At 42.7% G+C, this 22377-nt stretch overlaps 1 protein-coding gene across 4 annotated transcripts in view; it reads right to left on the bottom strand.

Annotated features, from left to right (window-relative positions):
• Window positions 1-22377, bottom strand: part of sap130a (Sin3A-associated protein a) — a 42847-nt gene that overhangs the window by 12336 nt on the left and 8134 nt on the right. Inside the window, exons 3-18 of one of the 4 annotated variants that reach the window (XM_060919803.1) lie at window positions 21515-21777; window positions 19510-19674; window positions 19282-19405; window positions 19016-19140; window positions 14383-14507; window positions 14124-14271; window positions 11446-11536; window positions 11249-11353; window positions 10919-11060; window positions 9121-9239; window positions 7058-7342; window positions 6791-6971; window positions 5135-5233; window positions 4581-4936; window positions 3977-4231; window positions 1593-1718 (exon numbers count right to left, since the gene is read on the bottom strand). In XM_060919803.1, the coding sequence (XP_060775786.1) occupies window positions 1593-1718; window positions 3977-4231; window positions 4581-4936; window positions 5135-5233; window positions 6791-6971; window positions 7058-7342; window positions 9121-9239; window positions 10919-11060; window positions 11249-11353; window positions 11446-11536; window positions 14124-14271; window positions 14383-14507; window positions 19016-19140; window positions 19282-19405; window positions 19510-19674; window positions 21515-21777 (2709 nt within the window). The remainder of the gene's footprint in view (window positions 1-1592; window positions 1719-3976; window positions 4232-4580; window positions 4937-5134; window positions 5234-6790; window positions 6972-7057; window positions 7343-9120; window positions 9240-10918; window positions 11061-11248; window positions 11354-11445; window positions 11537-14123; window positions 14272-14382; window positions 14508-19015; window positions 19141-19281; window positions 19406-19509; window positions 19675-21514; window positions 21778-22377) is intronic. The other 3 variants (XM_060919804.1, XM_060919805.1, XM_060919807.1) reach the window with 3 other exon arrangements.

Here is a 22377-nt window from a genome sequence, read left to right as displayed (position 1 = left end):
TAATCAATTCACATTTGATGATTTCAAAAAAAATCAATGCACCTTTTAATATAAACGAGCTCTACAGTATTATATTTCTGCATTTTTGCTATTCATGTCTTTGAATACTCTAATCCTTTACAATGAAGTGCAAACCAGAAAAAAGTTCTGTCATATAATTCTCTTAAGCTTTCTTCTGATGTTATCATGGTAGCAAGAGGTCTTGCATATTAAGCAGGCAACATTCAACATCACTCATCACTTCCCTTTCAACTGTTGTGTGTACTAACTAGGTTTTATCTGGACAGGATGTTGTGTAATGTAATGCATATACCATACGGTCAATTTGAAGATCGAGATGGTGATTTTGAATTAAAGAACAGGCATGTACAATGGGCATTACAAATTGGAAAATTTTTTTAAATCAAAAACTACAAGTTCATCTCGGCCTAAAAAAATGTGGGCAGACGCTCCCGCGCGGCACATCCCAGCAAATCCCCCCCATGAAATGAGCAATAAGTAGGAGAGTTATACACGGTATCATACCTAAAATTTTATCAGAAATATAGATATGATACTATGATTCTCCCCAACATGCTACATTAGACAAGCTAACCTCATTTATAAAAAGATACACACTTATATATGACGTGTATTTGATATATATGATGTATATTCATACATTGTTACTTTACAGAAATCTTCAATAAGTTTGGTCTTTTCATGACAGCCTGTTGTAGACCTATAATGCACATGAAATGACGCTCCTCACCTCAACATGTCCTTTACAATCATTTAAGCCACTACGGGCAATGCTGAAACCACTGCTGCAAACAGCACATCGCGCGAAACTGTCATTATTTTCTACCCTTATTAGACAGGGAGATTCTTTTGTGTAATCTGAGCTGAAGTGGGTTTTGTACTTTCGTTTTTTGGGGCGCGCGCTCTCTCTCTGCTATGCCGGTCGGTCCTCAAGAAAAGGGATAAAAGCCCGCCCACACTGAAAGCTGATTGGCTTATTTTGCTGAGTAACCCAATCAGGATGCTCTTTGTCTGGCATGCGCTACATGAACAGGCACACAGGCAGTGTTGCCACATTGGGTGGTTTTAAGTGCATTTTGCCGGGTTTTGAACATATTTTGGGATGGAAAACGTCAGCAATATCTGGCAACACTGCACACAGTCTCCCTCGCACGCGCACATTCTAAGATGCGTGATGCAGACCTTAATGTTGCGCGCGCACGCTCTTGCTCGCTTCTATCAATATGCAGGAGACTCCCGGAAGTTCTGGGAGACTTGGGATGTCTGCGTTATAAGTTGACCACAGATCATTAATCATAACCCCCCCGAAAATTTCTCAACGGATTTACATCGGTCTCAAAAACGATCATTTTGGTCTGAAAAAGTCGGAAATCCGCCGATCGGCGGAAAATTCTCATCCCTGAAAGATACATTGCTCATACTATCCAATGTCCAATTCAATTTTACTCATCAATTCACATACTTTGGCAACGATTCACAAAATTGTTGGTGACCGCAAAATCATGTATAGATCACAAGTGTAATCTGTTTTATCAAGAGAGCAATATGTAGGCAACGGCATTACCACCAACCTTTAACACGGATGTCGCTGTATCTCTGGAAGTGATGGTATGCAGCTTTCCAGGGGTTTCTATAATGACGCAGGAGCGTGATTGGGGGTCTGGGGCGCACAGGCACATACCGTACACCCTCTTCATCTGGAAGACACATTAAACAAATGGTCAAACTCAACATATGATAATTGTGCAAACATAAGTGTAAAAGAGCGTGGGGGAAAAAAGAACTAAAAAAAGAGTAAAACTCAACCAGTTTTGTAGACGACTAAATCAGATAAACAGACAAGTAGGTAATGCTCTCTCGGGTACATTCTAGACAGACACATCTTTCTCTTTAAAAGATATACGCAGAACCTTTATTTTTAAATACATTTCTGAGTGGATAGTATCTCCATCCTTGACTCTTGTATGCTGCATAAATGGGAAAAAAATATATATTTTTGAGAGTTAAAATCAACCACATAGTTGGCATTTCTGAGTGTGTGACGTCACAGCGGTAACCGGTTTTAAGGCCGAGGCCTTTGACAGCTATGGACCAAAGTCATATAAACAAAAATTTATGGTGAAAGTAAGAAATACCGTTACCAACTTACCGTATTTTCTGGACTATAGAGTGCACCTGTATATAAACCGCATCCGCTCTATTTTAAAAAAATAAAATAAAAAAGATATACAAGCCGCACCGGGCTATAAGCCGCAGATATCTATGTTGAAAAATTAGATATTTACTGCATGTACAGAACGATTTTGTACTGTAAATGTACATGTATGTACCTGAACAGATTCTTTCCGAACAGTGCCTTTTAACACGGCAGCAACTTTGCTGATTAAAACGGAACAGAACCAAGAGAAAATAACCGGTATTTATTTACCTTCATTTCTCCTGTGTTTGAAACCACAAGTCACTTTAATCATCTTCGCTGGATTTGAAAATAATTACCAGTTAGTAATTTGTCGTGCATGTTCTATCTGCTAAAGATCTGCTAATTCTTCGTCTATCTTATTTTTGATTCTACTTCCGGTTAGAGCGCCCCTAGCGGTGGAAGAAAAATCCACAGAATAGCCGCACCTTTGTATAAGCCGCATGGTTCAAAACCTAGGAAAAAAGTAGCGGCTTATAGTCCAGAAAATACGGTACTCAACTAAGACTGATTTGACTTCACTGATTGTGGGTTGACTCTCATTAAAACAGGATAGGTGTTATAACTTCTGCAACATACATGTACATGCATGCATTTTCACTGATAAAACGTAAAAGGCTAATTAAATAATCAGATGAACTGAGACAATCACATTCTGAAGCAAATTAAATAATCTTATACTGGTAACTTAAACACACAATACAAGTTACATGTATTAATCTAAATGCAGGTAAACGTGTTTTTGTTTTGTATCCAAATGAGAGTCGCAGCTTACCCATCTGTGTTCTCGCTTCTTGAAGGCCGACTTTGTGGCCGATTGTTTTGAAACAATCTGACTTTCAGTTGTTCGTTCAGTTCTCCGTTCATTCGCTTCTTCCATGTAAGGGCGAGATATTGCTGCTGAAGCAAGCATATCCAGTTTAGAAATAAGACAGCTGCTCCACTCGTTCTTCATTTTCTCCATACTGAGTACTCCACCATTACTGCTCAGCTCAGGCAATTACTAAAACCCGGGACGGGACCGGTTTTAGCAACAACTGCAGGGAGGTCACTGCCCGAGCTATAATATGTCACGTCCTGTTCCGTCCGGGGTTTTACCAACAACCCTCAGCCCACACTCCGGGAGAACTGGTGCAACTGAACTTACTTTCTTTTTAAAAAAAAATAAAATACTTTCCTTTTCTTGTAGTTTTAATTGTTGGTACTGCACCCTCTTTCAATACGGGCTTATAGCCAATGCTCTTCAACAGATCAGAGGGCTCGTACGAGTCTTCAGTAAAATGTGCAGAGCAGAGGAGAGACCACTTCCTAGGCGCCCAATGTGCCCGTGAACTTCTCACAAAACGCGTCCAAATCTTTGCAGTTTGAACATTCTTGGGCCATCAGTGCAAAGTAAATCCACCTTCTGTTGTGTTGCTGCACCAGCCAGCAAAACATCTATGTGGCATAGTGATAAATTAGCTCAAAATGGAGGATCGGAGTTGCAGTCAGCTCTGTGTTTTAGTATAGCGGAAATGGCGATGAGACCGATAGACTTCCTGCTGTGATGTTATGGACGTCAAGGTCATTCACTCAGACCACTACCTATATAAATCACTTTAATCGTAAAAATTACTATATTAGATTTATTATTAATGCTTAAAACTATTCCTGTGCCATTCTTGAGGTCTCAAGGCATTTATAAATGAAAGCGAGGCCATGGCTCGGCGTATCTCCTTTAAGTACTTTGTGGCCTTTGGTCCAAGGGAAGCTACTCACCCACATATTCCCTGGGAGGTGACTCCGGTCTCTCTGCTTTGCTCCCCGGAGTTCTGCTGCTGGCCCTCTCTTCATCTGTGCTGTTGGTCTCCATCATCTCACCCTCCTCATTGGAGATGACATGTTGTTGTTTGCGTGGTTTCTTGCGTGGGGAGGCACCAGGCAGAAGATCTCCAGCCTGAGGAGGCACTGTGAGGCCTGAGGCTTGGGAAGAGAAGACGGAAGCTGGGGCTGTCGATGAGGGGATGGAAAGAGCTGCAAGACAATTAACATACTGATTATTTATATAAACATTTTTTTCATGTCGTCATGTCATTGGTTCAATTTACTGCGCATGGACCGTAAATGATAATATTATTTGTATAGGGTTTTTCAGTAAATTAAACACACATACTGTACCTATAAATAAAATTTCTCAGATATGAAACTAGTTAAAAGAGGGGTGGAAAATTAAAATATGAATAGAACAGATTCTGACAAATTCCATGGACTGTATTGCATGAACAGGACTTGATAGCTGCGATTTTATTACTATTATAATGAGAAAACGTAACTTGGAACCATATTAAAATACTATTCCAGACAGAGAGACAAGCCTATTGACCTGGCTGTGACATGTCCATAGACTCCGCCTCCTGCTTGACTTTGATCTCTGGAAGGGCGGAGCTAAGCGCTGCTGTGCTACTGGCTGCTGGCTGAGTCGGGGAGGAGACGGCATTGGCCATAGAGGCAGGAACAGGAGGCGTTACGGCCATGGCTGCAGGGAGGGCAGACAGAACTGCGGCAGGCTGAGAAGGAGGTGGGGGAATGGGTGGAGCCAGAAGAGCGGGAATGGCCTGTGATAAATGCTGAGCTGGAGCTGAGAGGGGCTGCTGTTCTCCACCATGGGTGGGCAGGGCCTCCACAGTGGCCATCACCGGAGGCGTCATGGCAACGTGAATGTCAGGCTTTGGCTTCACTCTAACCACATAAAGAAAAGAATTGTATTAAATGTCAACTTTTAATTTTATTGCCTTTAACGCCAGTCAAGGGCTCCAAGAGCATCACACACACACACACACACACACATGCAAATGCAGACAATATCTTTTGGGAACAATAATTAGTCCTGTGTCCTTTCATATTAACTGAGACGAAGGAGAGTCAGCCTGGGCTTACCCCGCTGGTCGTGGAGATCCAGCCAGTCGCACGCCACTATCCACTCTTGCAGAACTAGGCTCACTCGGTTGCGCTGGGATCAAAGTTTTACGTACAGCCCTGGAAATACACCCCATAAAACACCAGCCTGACACTTCATCCCAAAACTTTATGGATAGTGATGGAACTTTCGTTCACTGATACCACAAGTTGTCTCACTACGGGATACACCTTACCACGCATCTCTTTGCTAGAGCTTTAGCATATCCCACAGTGAACCACACCATAGGACAACAGAACGAAGAATACCATCGCAAAAAAAGAAAGCAGCATTTGTGCATGTTTGAGGACTTGTAGTTAAATTGCAGGAAACTTTGCAGAAAAATCTTGTAAAAAAAAGTTTGTATGATGCCCAGAATCCAGGGAAAATATGATAAAAACCTTTCTCCAAATTCTGTACCAATCAGAGAATTGTTAGGGTATGGCTTACCACTTTAAAGTGCATATCCTGGACCAAATTCGTTTTTTTTTTTTATATATATGAAACTATGTCCCTTTACACATTCATCTAGAAGGGTAATTTTGCACAAGGGCATCTGTCTACACCAGAAAAAAATAAAACGCATCTGGAAAAATCCCAAGGGAGTCTGGAGCCAGATTCGTGACGTCACCTGCAGAAGCGCCAGCAGGCTGCGAGAGCTTGCACAGTTTCAGTGCACAGCCTGTGTAGACCAAGTTTAGCAGCCAACGATTTTAGACTGAAATATGGAATGGTCACCTGAGCGCAATGTGGGAAACGATGAGTACTAATCCCATCAAGATTGGTGTTGCTACACCCTCCTACGATACATCTGTTAACCATTTTAATAATTACGTGATAACGTTGAAGAAATTTGCAGAAACCCACCAGGTCATTTTCTCAAACAAACCAGCGCTGACGTAGGATTCAGAGGGAGGCGTCCCGCACGTGACGTCACGAAAACCAACATTTGCCAGGAAATCCAAATGCCAAGTTTTTTCAGAGACGGACCAATTCGCCTCAAATGGCTTGATTTCAACTGAATTTTTCTGGTATTGCGCAAGGTAAAAAGAAAATTGCACAAAATGTGACAGATATTTAATATAAAATAGGAGAATTACATTGATCTTGCTCCTGAATTTACCCGTGATGTGCACTTTAATGAATATATTTAATTGACATCTCGCTGTCCAAGACTCCCAGGCTGCTCTGACACTCAAGAAGAACTAAACAACAATAAATGTGGGAAAAATGATTGGGATTGCTCACATCTGCATATGCAAATTATATTATGATAGCAGGCAATCAGTTTTGTAGGTTGGCTTTTGCTTGCGAGGCTGCTCAGACTCCAAAGTGACCGTTTAAGTGGGAATGCCATTCCAGGAAACATCAGGTTTACTGTGTGATGTGTGAGGGAAAAGCTTACACAAGCCACACCCAATTTACAAAATGGGAGAAATTCTGGGAAACATCATGTAAACATTGCTCTACTTTGTCCATCAAAATGCAATTCTTTAGATTTTTGGGACTTGAACACTGAACCAGCTCAGGTATTCAGCCATTTATAGCTGTTTAATACACAAAAGTTTAGCTTCAAACAGTGAACTTGTTGGAGGTCATGTTTCTGCTTGAAAGATCCTACTGCACAGCCCACTTACCCCTCATTCACAGGTTTCTTGCGGAGGATACTGGGCCTGGGTGAAGAGACTAGTGTGGGTGCACCTGTGCTCGTCCCCTGAGGGTGTGTCTGAACTACAGTGGTGACCGGCTGCGTAGCACTGAACGTACTGCCAATTGGGTTGGTCACAAACGCAGTGCTCTCAGCCAGAACTACACCTGCTGAACAAAAACAGCTTTTTATTTCAATGGCTTAAAACCAGAACTGCTGAAAATTCAGGAAAAAAAAACTGTTTACTTATGATTACCCGATGGTTTTGCCTCCGGCTGTGGCTGTTGTGTGGCGACTGGTGCCTGCTGAATTCCTTGTGTACTGATTGGTGCAGTTGCATGCAAGCCCTGTACTCCGATTGATGCAGGTTGAATGCCCTGGGCAGTCATGGAAGCTGGTTGGATATTTTGAGTGCTGATTTGAGCTGACTGCAGGCCGATGCGATCCACAGCCATCAGCTGCATGGGATTTAAATGCACAGTGGTGGCCACGCCCACACCAGCCTGAGCAGGAATTGCAGAGCTCGGAGCTTGTGCTGTGACTGGACCCCCCCCCCAAAAAAAAAGTTTCCAATAAATACAAATTATGACACATTTTTGGAGTCTCTAGATCTCTAGTAGGGTAAAGCATGAATTCCAAAACAGAGCTTGAACAGAAGATGAAAAAACAGTGCATGTACAAATACAAAAGGCACTTTCAGACCAGAGTAATGTTTCATAAATTCTTAGAATGGTTGGTAAAAGTTCCCCTTCTTTTTTGTGTCTGCACCGCAGAGACAGTTTTGAGGGATTTTTCTGAGCTCCTACTTCAAGGTAGGTACTCTCCCAACACAAGCAGAACCATGAGGGACGATAAGTGCATGGTGATTGGTCCAGATGTAAGTGTATGTTGATTGGTCAAACATGAGCCAATGCAGCACTGCCATTTACCATAAATAAATAAATAAATAAATAAATAAATAAATCGCTGTAGAATATTAGCCTTGTAAACAACAGCTCTTCATTTTAGCATTAAAGTGCATATCCTGGACCAATTTCTTTCTTTTTTTTAATATGAAAGTATGTCCCTTTACACACTCATCCAGAAGGGTAATTTTGCACAAGGCCATCTGTCTACAGCAGAAAAAAAAAAACGCGCCTGGAAAAATCCCAAGGGAGTCTGGAGCCAGATTCGTGATGTCACCTGCGGAAGCGCCAGCAGGCTGCGCGAGCTTGCACGGTTTCAGTGCACAGCCTGTGTAGACCAAGTTTAGTAACTAGCGATTTTGCATTGAAATTTGGAATTGTCACCTGAGCGCAATGTTACTTCACCTTTGGATGAAGAATATAATGAGATGTCAGAATTGGGGCTTCATCTGTTTGGATTTGATGATGATTCAAGTCGTGAAGACGACGGAGACAACACCAGGGATGTAAATAATACGGTCGTTTTCTCATAAACAAACCAGCGCTGACGTAGGATTCAGAGGGAGGCGTCCCGCACGTGATGTCACGAAAATCAATGTTTGCCGGAAAATCCAAATGCCAAGTTTTTTCAGAGGCGGACCAATTCGCCTCAAATGGCTTGATTTCAACTGAATTTTTCTGGTATTGCGCAAGGTAAAAAAAAAAAATTGCACAAAATGCAAAAATGTGACAGATATTTGACCAAAGTTTAATATAAAATAGGAGAATTACATTGATCTTGCTCCTGAATTTACCCGTGATATGCACTTTAAGAAAAAATGGGGGGAAAAAAACAAAAAAACCACACAGGCTGACAATGAAGTCCAGGTTTTATTGAGCCGATATGCGACGGAGGAAATACATCATGATTTAGCATGTCTAAGCGACATTTTTTTATTTTATTTGTTTGTCAGGGACCATGTACAACAGACACTGAACTCAAATATATGAGAAAAGATGTACTGCACTAGAGTATAGCTTTTAGCCAATTTCCATCCGTAGTCCCTGCGACAAGTAGACACATGAACAATCAGTACGGTAGGGCAGGCAGACACAAGCAAAATACTACACTAGGAAGGGTAGGTAAATATAAATATGGCAGACACAAAGGCAAAAGATATAAAAATCTTTACTAGCATTTCCTGCTAATATCATGCAAGCAAGCCAGTTTATGTCACTGCAGCATTCCGACTGGCAGTGTGAATGCAAACGGGGGAGGGAGGAAAAAAATAAATAAATAAAGCCCTTGTTCTGGAAGTGCTTCAAGTGAAAATGGCTACTACATGAATCATTACCACATCGGACAGCAATACAGGTGTACACACAGTATAGCTTTATTTCACAAACAAACTGTGCCTTAAATTATTGTGTTTACCTGGATAGGGTCGGATGGTGGAAACGGAGCTAGTGATCGGTGTATAGGTATGCGTGAGCGGATAGGCGTATGATGGGTTCGTGGGTAAAAAATACTGGAACTGGACAGGGACAGTGGGTCTATATACAAACAGAGAGACAGAGAGAGATCAGCATGTGTATAAAACAGGTTGCAAGGCAGACAATTTCTTATCTATAGCTTTTCAAATACCTAATTAATTAAGAAGCACTTGATCTTACAGGTTTTTAGGTTAAAGCATATCCACAGAGCCATGGCCTCACTTTCGTTTATAAATGCCTTGAGACCTCAAGAATGGCACAGGAATAGTTTTAAGCGTTAACGATAAATCTAATATAGCAATTTTTACGATTAAAGTGATTTATATAGGTAGCGGTCTGAGTGAAAGACCTTGACGTCCATAACATCACAGCAGGAAGTCTATCGGTCTCATCGCCATTTCCGCTATACTAAAACACAGAGCTGACTGCAACTCCGATCCTCCATTTTGAGCTAATTTATCGCCATGCCACGTAGATGTTTTGCTGGCTGGTGCAGCAACACAATAGAAGGTGGATTTATGTTGCATTCATGGCCCAAAAATGTTCAAACTGCAAAGATTTGGACCCGTTTTGTGAGAAGTTCACGGGCACATTGGGCGCCTAGGAAGTGGTCTCTCCTCTGCTCTGCACATTTTACTGAAGACTCGTACGAGACCTCTGATCTGTTGAGGAGCGTTGGCTATAAGCCCGTATTGAAAGAGGGTGCAGTATCAACAATTAAAGAAAAAGAAAACTACAAGAAAAGGGAAGTATTTATTTTATTTTTTTTTAAAGGAAAGTGAGTTCAGTTGCACCAGTCCTCCAGGAGTGAGCCGAGGGTTGTTGGTAAAACCCAGGACGGAACAGGACATATTGCTCAGGTAGTGACCTCCCCGCGGTTGTTGCTAAAACCGGTGACATCCTGTCCCGTCCCAGGTTTTAGTAATTGCCTGAGCCGAGCAGTAATGGCGGACTACACAGAATGGAGAAAATGGAGAATGAGTGGAGCAGCCGTCTTATTTCTGCGCTGGATATTGCTGCTATCTAGCCCTTATGTCGAAGAAGCGAATGAAGGGAGAACTGAACGAACAACTGAAAGTCAGATTGTTTCAAAAACAAAATCGTCCACATGATCGACCTTCAAGAACCGAGAACACAGACGGGTAAGCTCCGACTCTCATTTGGATACAAAACAACAAAAATGACACGCGTTGTTTACCTGCATTTAGGTTAATACATGTAACTTGTATTGTGTGTTTAAGTTACCGGTATAAGATTATTTAATTTGTTTCAGAACATGATTGTCTCAGTTCATCTGATTATTTAATTAGCCTCTTACATTTTATCAGTGAAAATGCATGCATGTACATGTATGTTGCATAAGTTATAACACCTATCCTGTTTTAATGAGAGTCAACCCACAATCCGTGAAGTCAAATCAGTCTTAGCTGAGCAAGTCGGTAACGGCATTTCTTACTTTCACCATAAATTTTTATTTATATGACTTTAGTCTATAGCTGTAAAAGGCCTCGGCCTTAAAACCGGTTCCTGCTGTGACATCACGCACTCAGGGCTGGCTGGCTCAGCGGGGCAGCTCGAATGCCGACTTTGTGGTCGATTTTAACTCTCAAAAACATATATTATTTTTAAATTCCCATTTATGCACCATACAAGAGTCAAGGATGGAGATGCTATCCACTCAGAAATTTATTTAAAAATAAAGGCTCTGCGTATCTGCTTTAAGGATCAGAAGAAGTCACCTATTGTCACTACGGGCCTCCATAGTGACAGGGTTTGGGGACGAGCGGTGGCCAGAGATGGGGATCAGGTTTGTTCTCTCCCCGGAATATTCAGGTTGGATCCGAGGGGAAGTGTGGGCAATCGGCTGAGGAACCACTTTAGCTGCAACAAAACACAGGTCACATGAGCAGAACCTGGCATTTGAACGCTTCATTATTTGGAAGGTTATCTGCATTCCAGAGAACTGATCCGACACTGTCTGCACTTTTCTAAAAAGAAATATTCAGCTGATAGGATGCTCCAAAAACAAATAAAACAGTAATAAAGCTGGTAACCTGATAAGTGCTTACCAACAGGAATGGCAGAGCTGGTTACAGCTGTGGCATGCGAAGAGTGGGAAGCCATTGTCATGGTGACTATTGTACTGCTGCTCATCTGGGTGTGAGGTACAGAACCTTTGGAACATAGGATGGATTCAGAATCACACACAGTGATAAGTGAATCTTTGTTCATTGGTAAATGGACGAAAAGAAAATTTGAACTCTACCCGTCGTGGTAGTTGATGGGACAGTATTGGTAGCTAAGATGGGGGCAACAGTTGCTGCAGCAACAGGAGTCACAGTGCTGAAAATAGGCTTCTAGAGACAAGAATATACTCATGTCAGAGTCCTTTTAATTTAATAAATAACAGTTAACACTTTTAGCCCAAAAACTCCTTGTGTATATACATTTTCAAACTAATAATTTCATATTGCTTTTCAACATATTTCTGAGAGACTCCATCTTAAAGTATATATATATCATATACTGTGTTTATATTCAGGGGTGCACATAACTTTTTTAGTGAGTTACTCATATGAGTACCAGCAGATAGTGTTTGGTACTCACCTCATACGCGATAAGTCTTAAAAGTCCTCCTCACTGTCCTCCGCAGTGTCTCCTCCGTTGTCCTCCTCAGTGTCACCCCCACTGTCCTCTGCCTCAACTTCCTGTGTGGCAGATGATGCTGCTGCTGCAGACGCACCCCCTTGTCCTTGGTTGAGCCTCCGATTAGCTGTCTCCATCCACAGGTCAACAGCTGGCTTTGGGTCAAATGTCTCTGTGGTCTGCTTTGACAGGTGAATGTGCATCAGGGCTGAGAGACGAGCATGTGACAGACGGGATCTGTACTTGGTTTTTATTATGTTTAGATGTGAAAAACCTCTCTCACAAGCTGCACTGCTCAAAGGCAGTGTAAGAGACAGCTTAACCAGCTTATTGATGTTGGAGTAAGCATCCAGGTTACTTGGATTATTTACTATTTGGACTAAGTCATACACAGAAGATGCTCCCAGGCGTTTTGCTGCCTGCTTTAAGCGCATCCATTCTGTCAGAGTGATGTCTTTGTCAAGCTGCAGGGTGGCCTCATATTTTTGGAGAATGCTGCGAACTGTTGTGTTTCCAAAACTGTGGAGGTCTTGAATTTCCTGAGGCCATGTTGAAGGATCAAATATTAAGAAATTATCACATGACTTAAGGGAGTCATATCTGGTTTCAAACTCCTCAATTAACCCCCTGAGTAAGTCTGTCTTGTCTCTGTCAGCATCAGCATTAGAAACAGTCTGTGCACTGTGGCCTTCGGCATCAAGCAGAAGTCTGAATTGCCCAATGGCCACCATGAGCTCGTCCTTACATTCTCCAATGGTCAGCTTTTCCTTCTGAAATCTGATTGATGTGGTCTTCAAAATGTTGCCAATGTCAAGCATGTGTGATAGAAAGCACTGAAAACGCTCTGTGCAGATATGCTGCAAGTCAGTGTTATGACTTGTAGCCAATTGCATTTTAATGGCTGGTAATAGTCTTGATATTTTTAACAGTACTTCATGACGCCATGCAGACCACCTGATATTATGAAACTTTCTCAATTTCACAAAGGAGATCCCATTTTCTTTGCATAGCTTCTGCAATGCAGCTGTTTTTTTCGCGCCACCTTTCTGTAAATAAAACTACAGCAGCTTGACCATAGACTGATTAAACGTCTTGCAGTATGGGACTTTGCGGTCAGCTGATTTTGCGCAATTCTCCAACGTGTGTGCAGTGCACAGAATGTGCACAAGAGAGTCTCCAATCGAAACTAGTCCTTTTAGTTTTGGCACAACACCGTTGTACACCCCGACGTTAACAGCTGCTCCGTCTGTGCACACAGCGACCAACTTTGTTGTCCAGTCATCCAAGCCTGTGTCGTGGAAAAGTTTCACAAGCCCATCTGTAATTGCCTGCGCGGTTCGGTCAGCACCCAATTCAATCAATCCGAGAAAGTCTGATGAAAACTCTCCATTGCTGGATACAGACACAGTGTAGACGATTTCCTGCTCAGTTTTTGTGATGTCCTCAGATCCGTCAAAAAGCAGTCCCCAAAATTCAGCAGCCTGCAAATTTGCTCTTAGCTCCCCACTGATGGTGTGAGCGATGCTCTGCATAATCCTTGTCCCCCCTTCACGGGAATGATAAGCAGCCCCGACATTTACTCCTAGCCGCTTCAGTAACGGAATATCCTCCGAAAATGACGACATAGGGCGTGTGTGTTTAGCTTTATGGAAAGCAAGGAGAAAAACATTAAAAAGGGCTTGCCTTTGTTCCTCAGTCAGCTTGTCTCTCCATCTGCTAAGTGGACGACTAGCTATTTCTTCTCGGCTAGCTTGTTTATTAGCAATGGCTTGCGCCACGTTAATGTGCTCCTTGCTCTTTTCGTGTTTGCTAAATAACGGATGGTTGAAATTCTTCGAGCCTTTATAAAACGCACCTGTTTTGTCTGCTAGCTGTGGATGTGCACGGCAAATCTTGCACCACATTTCAGTCCGCTCATCATTAGCCTCAAGCCACGGTACTTCTTGAAGCCACTTTTCGGGAAAAAGTCTTTTTTTCGTCTCTGGCTCCAGTTGCCGTTTCTTTGTTGGTGGCGAAACTCCAAAGAAACTGCTTACTGTTGTCTGTTTCTTTTTGGACATATTTGACTAGTTACCAACATTCAACATACACCAGCAACTTGAACAGTAATGTTTTTTTTTTTCAGGAGGGATAGTCAGTACGCAAGAGCGCGGTAGTAATCCAAGTGGCATTATGCATTGCTTATTTTTGTCGCGCATGCGTACCTGCGTACCAGTTATGTGCACCCCTGTTTATATTCAAACAAACATGGCTGGTTGTGATCATATGGACCGATCAGGTGTGAAAAAGCAGCCTTACCTGGGTCATGGTGTGTGCAGGCTGGGCTTTTTGAGCTCCCATGGCTGGATGGGAAGGCAGTGTGATGCGTGTGGCCGTATCCCTGGGAGTTGGAGGCCGCTGGATACTGATGGTGGCAGGAGGAGTGTGGATTGTCAGCCCTGCACGCCTGCAAAAGAAACAGTATTTTATTACAACGCTCTGGCCATACGTCACTTCAGATTAGACCATCTAATGCAGGTAGTTATGAAAAGCAGAATAGGATTAGACAGTAACTAACCCATGCACTATCTCTGCAGTGTGTGTAACCGGAGGGCTGATAACAGGAGACTGGGTTCTGGCGGTTGAAATGGGGGCGACCACAGTGGGCAGCACAGCAGTGGAGGTGGTCGCTGCTGGTCTGGACTGTTTATTTAAAAAAAACACTGCAGTTGTAAAATTACAATACATGCAAGCAGTCCAATAATGCTTTATTAATACAACTGCAGAGACGCCAACAGTGAGAAATGAAAAAGAGCAGCATCTCTGAGCGCAGCAAGGTGAAGCCAAGCGAGGCGAGGTTTCCTAATAGGCTGGGGGGGTCTGAAACCAAATTTCAGGGAAGCTCAGAGACGCAATCTATGCCATTTTGAGCTACTTTTTGAAGAAAATAAATGCAGGGTTTACTGTACAGTCTAAGCTCAATTATCCAAACTCTCTTGGGAAAAAGTCTGGCTAAGAGGATGTTCAGTTAAAAGGGGTTCCGGTAACTGAGCTTGTACTGTCATACAGTGTTTCAGTAGTTTCATGATGATCAATAACAAAAGCCAGAGTAAAAGACAAAAGATTTATGTCCAGGTCTTTCAATAACAACAAAATTAATACTGTATTTACTTCCTGAACTGTGCACCAGTCTAATACTGGACTTTATCAAGTCAATACTGAAAGATGCCCATCCATACAACATTTAATTAAACTGAACATGCTGAAGTTACTTAGACAATTTGCTGTCCGTTGCTGACTTTGCTTTCTCCGGTGTACTTCTGTTGTATGACTCTTCAACTCGCACCTGACACTAGTTTGAGAGAGAAATCGAAAGTTTCAGTTCTGGAACACGACCGACAAAGACAGTTTGCTTCCAGGAAGATGACTATGCATCACTACTGCGCATTTCTGAGCACTGCATTTAACAAATGCTGTGATTAGCCAAGAGCATGAATCAGGTCACCTCTTGGCCAATCACAGCGCAGCTAACACAAGGATACAAATTCCCGGAATTATCCAAATTGGTGTAAACAAGGACACGTGGAACAGTCAAAACGCCGAAAATACGTTGATTCAATTCATACACAGGCAAAACCAGTTGAAATACATTATTCTCAGGTCTACACGACACGTAGCACCGTAATTGTGCTTCAAATCCCTAGCTGCTACACCCAAATCATGCACATTGGTATCTCTGCAATTGACATTTTTAATGAGATTAAAATATATATATGAGAAACTGACACTATACACGGATTAAAGAGGAACTGAAGTCATTTTTAAACTTGCTTTATTTCTTAATTAACGTGTTATTCAATTACATTTTCGGTTTTATTAACCTTATATCGTGACTCGTATTGGTATATTATATTACGCTTATCAGCCTTTTCGGTTTTTAGCCATGTTGAATGTAGTTCGTATGGTCCACGGAAGGCGTCGCTTATCTGCGCGATCTTCATGAGACTTGTGCGAGACGTGAAGTGTCAGCGCCGCCATTTTGTAAACCATTTACACAGCGGCCAGATCGCCATATCATTCCAATTTACAGTGCCTTGAAAAAGTATTCATACCCCTTGAACTTTTGCACATTTTTCCACCTTACAACCACGAACTTAAAAGTTTTTTACTGAGATTTTATGTGATAGACCAACACAGAGTAGCACATAATTGTGAAGTGAAACAAACATGATAAATGGTCTTCAAAACAAATAAAAATCTGAAAAATGTGGTGTGCATTAGTATTCAGCCCCCTGTACTCTGATACCTCTAAATACAATCCAGTGCAATCAATTGCCTTCAGAAGTCATCTAATTAGTTAATAGAGTCCTACTGTGTGTAATTTACTCTCAGCATAAATACACTTGTTCTGTGGAGGCCTCGGTGGTTTGTTAGAGAACACTGAAGAACAAACAGCATCATGAAGACCAAAGAACTCACCAGACAGGTCAGGGATAAAGTTCTGGAGAAGTTTAAAGCAGGGTTAGGTTATAAAAAAATATCCCAAGCTCTGAACATCTCAAGAAGCACTGTTCAATCCATCATTCAAAAATGGAAAAAGTATGGCACAACTGCAAACCTACCAAGACATGGCCGTCCACCTAAACTGACAGAGCGAGCAAGGAGAGCGCTGGTCAGAGAAGCAGCCAAGAGGCCCATGATCACTCTGGAGGAGCTGCAGAAATCCACAGCTGAGGTGGGAGAATCTGTGCACAGGACAACTATAAGTCGTACACTCCACAAACCTGGCCTTTTTGGAAGAGTGGCAAGAAGAAAGCCATTGTTGAAAGACAGGCATAAGAAGCCATGTAGGGGACACAGCAAACATGTGGAAGAAGGTGCTTTGGTCAGATGAGACCAAAGTTGAACTTTTTGGCCTAAATGCAAAGCGCTATGTGTGGCGGAAAACTAACACTGCTCATCACCCTGCACACACCATCCCCACTGTGAAACATGGTGGTGGCAGCATCATGCTATGGGGATGCTTTTCTTCAGCAGGGAAGCTGGTCAGAGTTGATGGGAAGATGGATGGAGCTAAATACAGGGCAATCCTGGAAGAAAACCTGTTGGAGGCTGCAAAAGACTTGAGACTGGGAAGGAGATTCACCTTCCAGCAAGACAATGACCCTAAACATACAGCCAGAGCTACAACGGAATGGTTTAGATCAGGGGTCTCCAAACTGATCCATAAAGGGCCATGTGGCTGCAGGTTTTCATTCCAGCCATGCAGCAGCACACCTGATTTGGCTTATTCAATCAACTGACACACCCACCCTTTAATCAAGGGTGGGTGTGGCTGCAAGTATTTGACTGTGTGAAGACAGTTCAGTTGATTGAATAAGCCAAATCAGGTGTGCTGCTGCATGGCTGGAATGAAAACCTGCAGCCACATGGCCCTTTATGGATCAGTTTGGAGACCCCTGGTTTAGATCAAAGAATATTCATGTGTTAGAATGGCCCAGTCAAAGTCCAGACCTAAATCCCATTGAGTATCTGTGGCAAGACTTGAAAATTGCTGTTCACAGACGCTCTCCATCCAATCTGGCTGAGCTTGAGCTATTTTGCAAAGAAGAATGGGCAAAAATTTCAGTGTCTAGATGTGCAAAGCTGCTAGAGACATACCACAAAAGACTTGCAGCTGTAATTGCAGCAAAAGGTGGCTTTACAAAGTATTGACGCAGGGCGGCTGAATACTAATGCACATCACATTTTTCAGATTTTTATTTGTTTAAAATTCTGAAGACCATTTATCATTTTCGTTTCACTTCACAATTATGTGCTACTCTGTGTTGGTCTATCACATAAAATCTCAGTAAAAAACTTTTAAGTTCGTGGTTGTAAGGTGGAAAAATGTGAAAAAGTTCAAGGGGTATGAATACTTTTTCAAGGCACTGTAGATTAATTTTGAGATTTGCCAGCTTCATCAGTGATGAAGTGTCAGTCCTGTGCGCTGTGGTGCGTGCACCTGAAGGTGCGCCTTGGGCTGTGCGCGCGCTGAGTGGATTCCAGCACACGCGCCATGAACAAGGCGCACCTGAGCTCAGTTAAGGAACTGTGTTTGTCTATTTAAGGACTGTGCTGATGCGTTTGCATCGCGAAGTATTACGATATGCATGTACGCATTACCGAGCCTTTCTACCCGTTGTCTTGATTTCCTGTTTCACGATCCTTGTGCCTGTTTCTCCTTCTTGTCCTCGCTTAGCCTTTGATGTGCTGTTTGCACCTCGACCGACCCTTTTGCCTGTATTCTTGTTTTTGATCTAGCCTGCCGTTTTGGATTGTTTGCCCGTGTATATATTGTCTCACTGTATATATATATATTTCGCACTTTATTAAACTGTATACTTCTGCACATACATCCGCCTCCCTCGCGTACGTGACATGGAGATTATTCCATACGACTTCGAACCAACATGGAGTCAAGAAGAGTTGGAAAGACGACAGGATAAGAACGAGTCCGTCGCGCTTGTATTTACGTCATTACTGTCGCACAATTAAAACGTGCCAGATCATGTGGCTGGTGGGTTTTCAAAATAATAAATACATATTATACTGAACGCATTTCCCCACATCATCCTTGCTAAGGATTCGGACAGCACTACAAAATGGCGTCCCCATTATATAGTGCCCAATATAGCGAGTAGGGCGTGATTTCAGACACAGGGAAAACTTCCGGTTTGATTACGTCAGCATTCAAAGGAGGGCATGCGCATCTTTTGACAATGTTGGTCACTTTGATTTCCGCTGTATGTTTTACTTCCGTCCTACGAAGTCTCGCACAGGTCTCAGCAAATCTCGTTTACATCCATTGCTTTGACATATGGACTGATATATTACATAGTATATTTCAAACACTCAACTTGCTATAGCAGTGACCAAAATAGCTGTCAGAAATGCATTCCTACATTTTACAAAATGAGAGAAATAGAATTTTGATCATAAAAAATGTGTCTTCAGTTCCTCTTTAAGGTCATTTCAAGTGAGTTGTGGATAAATGATGCATGTAAACAGCAACTGAATTGCAACATTACACATAAGCCATGAATACGCAGACAGTCGAAACACAATTGTTAAAATAATAAAAACTGGGATGAATAAAAGCAGACTAATATTTAACAGTCGAAAGTGAATAAGATACAGCACTGAGCAGGATATTGGCGCAGGAAGTGTACCGGAATGGACTGATGGATGATGTGCTGTACAGCTGCAGGTTGACCCGCAGCTGCGTTTGCTCCACACGCGGGTCTCAGAACAGTAGGGCCTTTACTGCTCGACATCACAGCTGCAGCAGCTGCACCTGAAAATCCAGATTTACGGTTGCGATTACCACAGCACTTTCAACTTCCTGCAAAATATGTTTCTTTACTCAGGTTAATGAAACCCCCCAAGGTATCATATTTTATACATGTCCACACTGAGGTGGAATATTTGAGCTTACCTCTGGGCAGGTGGGATGTGAAAGTGTGAGGGGGAGCGGTAGGAGAGCTGATCTGCAGTGCAGGTGTGCTGCCCCTGATAATCTGCAGGTTGGTTGCCATCAGGTGGTGCACGTTACTTTGTCCCTGCAAGAAAGCGAAAATAAGGCCGTTCTCCACCATCTCCACTTTCAGGACAGTGAGTAAAGAAATTTCGCTGAGCTGGACAATCCCAAGTGTGTTGGACCTACCTGCTGACCGCTGATGGTTGCCACAGGGATGGAGGCTGGTGCCATACTGCTTTCCAGGGTAACAGTAATATGACCAGGCATCTTTGCCTGGCTGGGAAGGTGCCCTTGACTAGCAGCTGGTGCTGGGGCAATAAGTCGACTGGGCATAGCAGACTTTAGGCCAGCCTGTTAGAAGAAACAAAAAACATTTTTAGGCTGCTATTTCTCCCTCAGTTTTCAACTAATCATCACCAAATTTCACATGAAGAATACCTCTGGGTATTATATTGTGACTTAGTGCTGATCCGGATCACCGAACTGGAACGATCCATGAAAAATGGGCTTTTTTTCAATCACTTATAACTCCATCAATTTTCATGATTTTTTCAATCAGTTTTTATCCCCCGCTGGCCGAAAGGCCTGAAGGGGGATTATGTCGTGGCGATGTCCGTCTGTCCATCCTGGGAAGGGTACTCACCTTCTGAAATCAACTCCTCTCACAATTTTTGGAGGAATTTCACAAAACTTGACAGGATTCTTTGTTAAATGCTGGTAATACGCATAATGCAATTTCGTTCAAGTCAGTCGCATTTTACTTGAGTTATGGCCCTTGATTACCAAACTTGTACTTTGACAATTTCACGAGGGTGTATAGAGATCTTGCATGTGACGTCACAGCCGATCCAGATTGTGACAGACGCCATCGTGTCGGTCAAACGCCATATTCCGCCTTCTACTTCTACTTCTGCTTTTACTTCTACCTTTTCTTCTGGAAAACCCTACTATATACAATTCTACTACAACGGCTGTGGCTACAAGCTCTCCCTACCTGTGCACGTTTTTTATGTTTTTTGTGTGTATTTTTGCGTGTTGTTCGTCTGTACCGGACTTCAATATCCACTACAACCGTATGGACTTACTGGACATTGGTTTCCAGCAGAAAATGACGGTTTGTAGCGATTTCCATCGCATGCACAACATTCCGGACGAGAAAAAAAAAAAAACACATTCCGGACGAGACCAGATTGCGAGACCAGCGGGGTCTCCGTGGATTGTTATCGGAAGCAAAGCGAAGGAGGCAGCGCCGGGAGCCGAAGCAAAAGCGAGGCTACAGGCAGAGCTGGCCTGTTGACTAAGCTCAGGAAACAGCCACTCAAATCTCCACTGCCAAGCCTCTACCTCTCCAACGCCAGATCCATGTAAACAACACGGACGATTTGGAATTACCTTATTCTATAATCGGCTGGTCAGTGCTATACTCAATACTTAAGTGACTTACCCATCCAGTGAGGATCATTTTTTTGTTTACAAGATGCCACATCTGAGTCGCTGACAAATCCTGAATTTCTGTAAAGATAACTGTCCAGAGATTTATAAGCATGCAGTGCTTCACCACTGAACAGCGAGAGAAAGTTGATGAGGTAATTATACACGTCCGGGTATTCCGCTGGCAGTTCAAAATCCGGTCGTGAAAACTCCGTCCGGAAAGCCATAAGGGTCACAAATCTGTAGATCGTTTATTTTAGACATATATCTAGTTATCTGTTCATTAGAAAAATGAGCCGTGTAGTCCGTCGGTTGAAATTGATCCATTCTGTACACGAGTGCAGCAGTATTCAGCGGTGTTTTTGACCGACACGATGGCGGTTGTGTACTTTCCGGTCACGTGACTGCAAGATCTCTATTAAGCACTTCTAGCATAGATATAGTTGCCAGCAGGGGATATTGTGCTCTCAGAGCACTCGTTTTATTTTGTTCAGCAAGATGACCTTCAATTGACAAAGGTCAACTAGTACAAATTACTGTGAGTTTAGTCACAGTCTCTACCTAGTTTGATTTACTATTACTATTCGCAAAACAGGTTTTTAGTTTTCCTGCCTGAATAATATAGATGTGCTTAGATAATCTTCAAAACAGATATGCTTTAGTCAGTGCACTCTTCTGACACTTGGGTACACACTTACAAAAACTGGTTAAAGAACCTAACATCCCAAAGAACAGGCCATTTAATAGGTGCTACTGGTACCTTGATTGCTCCGTCAGTGAAGGCAGGCTGCTGGCCCGGGGCCAGATGAGCTGGCGGTGCAGCTACAGTGACTGTTGAGCTTGGCTGGATAGACATGTGCTGTGCCAAAGCTGGAGTTTGGCTCAAAGTCTGCACTTGAGGATATGGCCTCACCACCACCGTCTCCTGCTTATCGTCACGGAACTGCAAAGCCGCTCCAGCCACACTGCCAGTAGGGAGAGGGTCCTGAGGGTGGTCTGCTTCTCTGGTGCCTTCTTCTCCACCTACAGGAAGTCGTCAACAATGCACTTTAGTAAAGGCAAATTTGTTATTCCATCCACATGCATCTAAATAGTGTGACAAAACAGCAACACCTGGACCCACAGTGCAACACAAGAGACGATTACAGGGCTACATATAGCACCAAGAGCAAGCAATACAGTAAAATAAATAACGCTTTTAAACTTCCTTTAATAAATCTGTTTAGTTTTATATTAGCCTATAATTGTATACTACCCCAATCTAGGTTTTAAATTCCTTCCAGAAAAAATATTATGAAGCTTATAGCTCAGCGGTCTCAAAAGTAGCCGGTCACTGGCGGCAAATCGCCGGCTATGGCTTGTTATGCCGCCGGCTATTGTCAGTCGAGTCACAAAATTTAATATTAAATATTTCTGACAGCAAAAAAAGTTGTGAACGTAAATTACATCCACTATGTCACGTATGTCCGTTGCCTCGTCAACTGTGTTTACATCCTCGACACGAGTGCAGCCATTACTGCCGCCTGTGTTGCCAGATTGTGTTTACATCCTCGACATGAGTGCAGCCATTACTGCCCGTGTTGCCAGATTGGGCGGTTTTAAGTGCATTTTGGCGGGTTTTGA

Source organism: Neoarius graeffei, chromosome 4, assembly GCF_027579695.1.
Source record: "Neoarius graeffei isolate fNeoGra1 chromosome 4, fNeoGra1.pri, whole genome shotgun sequence".
NCBI classification, from domain to species: domain Eukaryota; kingdom Metazoa; phylum Chordata; class Actinopteri; order Siluriformes; family Ariidae; genus Neoarius; species Neoarius graeffei.
Note: the sequence above shows the minus strand (reverse complement) of the source record. Positions and strands in the feature narration are given on the sequence as shown.